Genomic DNA, 3805 nt, shown 5'->3' with positions numbered 1-3805 from the left:
GTGGCGTTATTATTTTTCGGTAAATATAAACGAATAATTATATTCTTGGGAATAGAAATTTCCCTTATGAATTTTTTTACACACTGGCTTCTTGATAAAATTCTTGTAAAAGAGTTTTATCCTTTTTTGAATTTATAAATGTTTATATATATATGCGGAAGCTTGCAAGGAATGAAGCCAGTATGCTCCGCTGGATGTGTAATGTCAGTGTACATACATGACAGAGTGTAAGCATCCTGAGAGAAAAGTTGGATTTAAGAAGCATCAGATGTGGTGTGTAAGAGAGACGACTGCACTGGTATGGTCATGTGTTGCGAATGAATGAGGACAGCTATGTGAAAAAGTGTCACACCGTAGCATTGAGGGAACCTGTGGAAGAGGTAGACCCAGGAAAACCTGGGATGAGGTGGTGAAGCACAACCTTCGAACTTTGGGCCTTACCAAGGCAATGACTAGTGAGCGAGACCTTTGGAAATAGGAAATATGCTGTGCTTGAAAAACCCGACAAACCAAGTGAGACCATAGCCCATGGCCTATGCCAGTGGGTGTAACCAGCCCACTTATGAGTACCCCTCATTCATTGGACAATAAACTTTGCTTGCGAAGAGACCTATTGAGGAAAGTGAAATGAAATCAAAATCACTGACGTGGCTGATGACAGTACTGCATGATTGGCACTCATGCCAGTGGAACATCAAAAGCACATCTGAGTATGATCGTTGCCAAGGCAATGGATTGGCTCCCATGCCAGTGGCATGTAAAAAGCACCATTCAAGTGTGATCATTGCCAGCGTCGCCTTACCAGCACATGTGCCTGTGGCACATGAAATACAACATTTGAGCATGGTCGTTGCCAGCGCTGCTGGACTGGCTCCGGTGCAGGTAGCACATAAAAACACCTTACACACACACACACACACACACATCAAGTTTCTTTCAATATCCATCAACTAAATCCACTCACAAGGCCTTGGTTGAGCCAGGATTATTGTAGACAACACCTGCTTAAAAGAGCCATGCAGTAGGACTACCGTGTGAAACCCTGTAGTTGGGAAGCAAATTACTTAACCAGAGAAATATGCTTGCATCTACACAGCTATGCCCTGTACCAGAAGCTATTAGAAAAAGAATAAAGGAATAATGTCTAGTTAGTACTTACTTGGCACCTCTTTCTCGTAGACCCTGAAGAAACAATTCGTTACTATTATCAGGTACAGATGGTACAGGTATGTTGTTAAATCTTTGGCTTGGTGGTCCCATTTTCTCTTGCCTGTTTCATAAGGGTAATAGTGAACAATAAATAAATTAATTAATTAAACAGGCCAATTTCAAATTTAAAGATGGTTTTCTGATTATTCATGAGCATATGTAAGTATAAAAAAGAGGTACACATATATTCTTAGTTTGTCAGTCCATCCATCTGTCCATCCATTGGTCCATTATTCAATCCAGCAGTCAGTCAGTCCATCTGTTGATGGGTCTGTCAATCAGTGGGCCCATATACATACACACACTAGCTTTAATATCTGTAATATTGTAAACTTATATTTTATACATACACACATGTATATGCACTTACACATAAATAAACATGTGCACACATACACATATATGTATGGTGACACGTAAAAGCACCTACTACACTCTCTGAGTGGTTGGCATTAGGAAGGGCATCCAGCTGTAGAAACTCTGCCAAATTTAGATTGGAGCCTGGTGTTGCCATCCAGTTTCACCAGTCCTTAGTCAAGTCGTCCAACCCATGCTAGCATGGAAAGCGGACGTTAAACGATGATGATGATGATGATGATGATGATGATGATATATATATATATATATATATATATATATATATGCACACACTAGTTTCAGATACAATATCTGCAATTCTTATTATAAATAAATATATAATTTATGTAAGGTATAAATTAGAAGTGTTCAAACCCTCTAAGGGATAGATGTCTTCCACATGCAAATAACTAACTACAAGACCTTAGATTCAACAAACCTCTATTCTTCATCTACCTCACAATGGATTTAATGAACTTTGAACCTAACTAAAATGTAAGACTTTCGAATCATTGAACATTTTTCTCTCCAGTTTCTCCCTCTATCTTTTGCTCTATTTTCCTCTTTGTCTATCTCTGCCTTCTTCGTTCTGATGACGTCTACCATTTGCAACGAGGTAAATACATATTTACCTCAACATGGTGCACAGAAACAGCTGTAAACTCACTCTTACCTTAACCTTGTTTAACTAATTAAATAATAGCTTTTTAGCACCAAAGACACACTTCTCATTTTTCCTCCATTTTCTTATCGTCTATATATATATATATGTATATATATATATATAAAATTTAATTATGAAATATTTAATTATTAATTTAATATATAAATTTCTTATAAATTTTTATTGCATACTGACTATCTGATATTAATCACTAACATGATTTTTATCCTTATTTTATGTGTGTGTGTGTGTGTGTGTGTGTGTGTGTGTGTATAAATATATATATATGTATGTGTATACACACATACATACATACAAATATACACATACACACTCAATACCCACATAACATACTCTTGTTTCAGATACAATATTTGTAATTGCTATTACAAATGTTACTAAGTTAAAATAAAAGATCATATTGATCTGTGAAAAATGATTATCTCAAGAAAATAATTGTTTCAGACTAAATTAAAAAGTAACTTTTCAACTTCCAGGCGGTACCTTCCCATCCTGGGGCCTGAAGTAGTTTTGTTCCACTTTGCAAAATGTCACTTGGAACTTTCTTTATGAATATATTTTCATTGAAATGCTTGCCTATGACGTAACTGATTTTGAAAATAATCTAGAATTTGGAAAGATTAAAGCCAAAACTTACATGAAAGGTTCATGATGTGCAACTAGTACTCTGTTGGCTCCCATCTGGTTAGAAATAAAACAAAACAAAATATAAATAAAATAAAATAAAAGTAGAACAATAAATAATACAGTCTAATAGCCATTTGTTTAGACTAAGTACAAGGTAATTTTTTTTTCCCCTATTTTTAGTGAAACATTATAGTAGTTTGTATGTATCTAGTAACACATTTTATCTACCACCTCAAGGAATAAAGGAAAATTGATGCTGATTTGAACTGAGAGGCTTGAAAACTGAAATAATGATTTCATTAAATATACATTTTATTCTGTTATAATCAGTGAAGAAAAAATGGTTAAAGACTAATGCCTGGCTTAAATATAAGCAGGTCAGTACTGACAGTAGAAAATGGCCAGTGACAAAAACAAAGTATTGTTTAGCCCTAGGTCATTTTTAAGTCAAAAAGACTATAAATATATTCCCGCTGTGACCATCACATCTTTTTAAGCACGTTATCATTTCTTTTAAATTACTGCCTTCAGAACACAGTAAATATTGTTAAAAACTAGGTATTCATTGTTTTCCAACTAAATGTGGCCAATTTTTATATGATGGGTTGACTTCATCATTATCATGATCATCATCATAGATAGTGTATAGCCAATGATGACTACACTTAAGAAATTATGGAATTTTTTAATTTAATAAGTCAGGAGAGAAGATCAGTATCCACAAACTTTTACAGCAGCTATGAGGCTGGTTGGAGGGAGGTGTTAAGGTACCTTCATATAAATGACCTGACTCAAAAGTTAGTTACAGTGTGAACTCAACTAAAGGCACTTGAAGGTATCAGATGGTGGAGTCTTTCAGACCATCAAAGTTGATCATAATGTATGTGTATATGTGTGTGTGTGTGTGTGTGTGTGTGTGTGTGTGTA

At 35.1% G+C, this 3805-nt stretch overlaps 1 protein-coding gene across 1 annotated transcript in view; it reads right to left on the bottom strand.

Moving 5' to 3' along the window:
* The window catches only part of LOC106882432 (epidermal growth factor receptor kinase substrate 8-like protein 2), a 38710-nt gene that overhangs the window by 34535 nt on the left and 370 nt on the right, over nt 1-3805 (bottom strand). Inside the window, exons 2-3 of the mRNA XM_052971643.1 lie at nt 2889-2932; nt 1160-1270 (exon numbers count right to left, since the gene is read on the bottom strand). Coding sequence (XP_052827603.1) covers nt 1160-1270; nt 2889-2932 — 155 coding nt within the window. The remainder of the gene's footprint in view (nt 1-1159; nt 1271-2888; nt 2933-3805) is intronic.

Source organism: Octopus bimaculoides, chromosome 11 (genome assembly GCF_001194135.2).
Source record: "Octopus bimaculoides isolate UCB-OBI-ISO-001 chromosome 11, ASM119413v2, whole genome shotgun sequence".
Classification (NCBI taxonomy): Eukaryota; Metazoa; Mollusca; class Cephalopoda; order Octopoda; family Octopodidae; genus Octopus; species Octopus bimaculoides.
The sequence above is the reverse complement of the archived record's forward strand: the minus strand, read 5'-3'. Positions and strand labels throughout refer to the sequence as shown.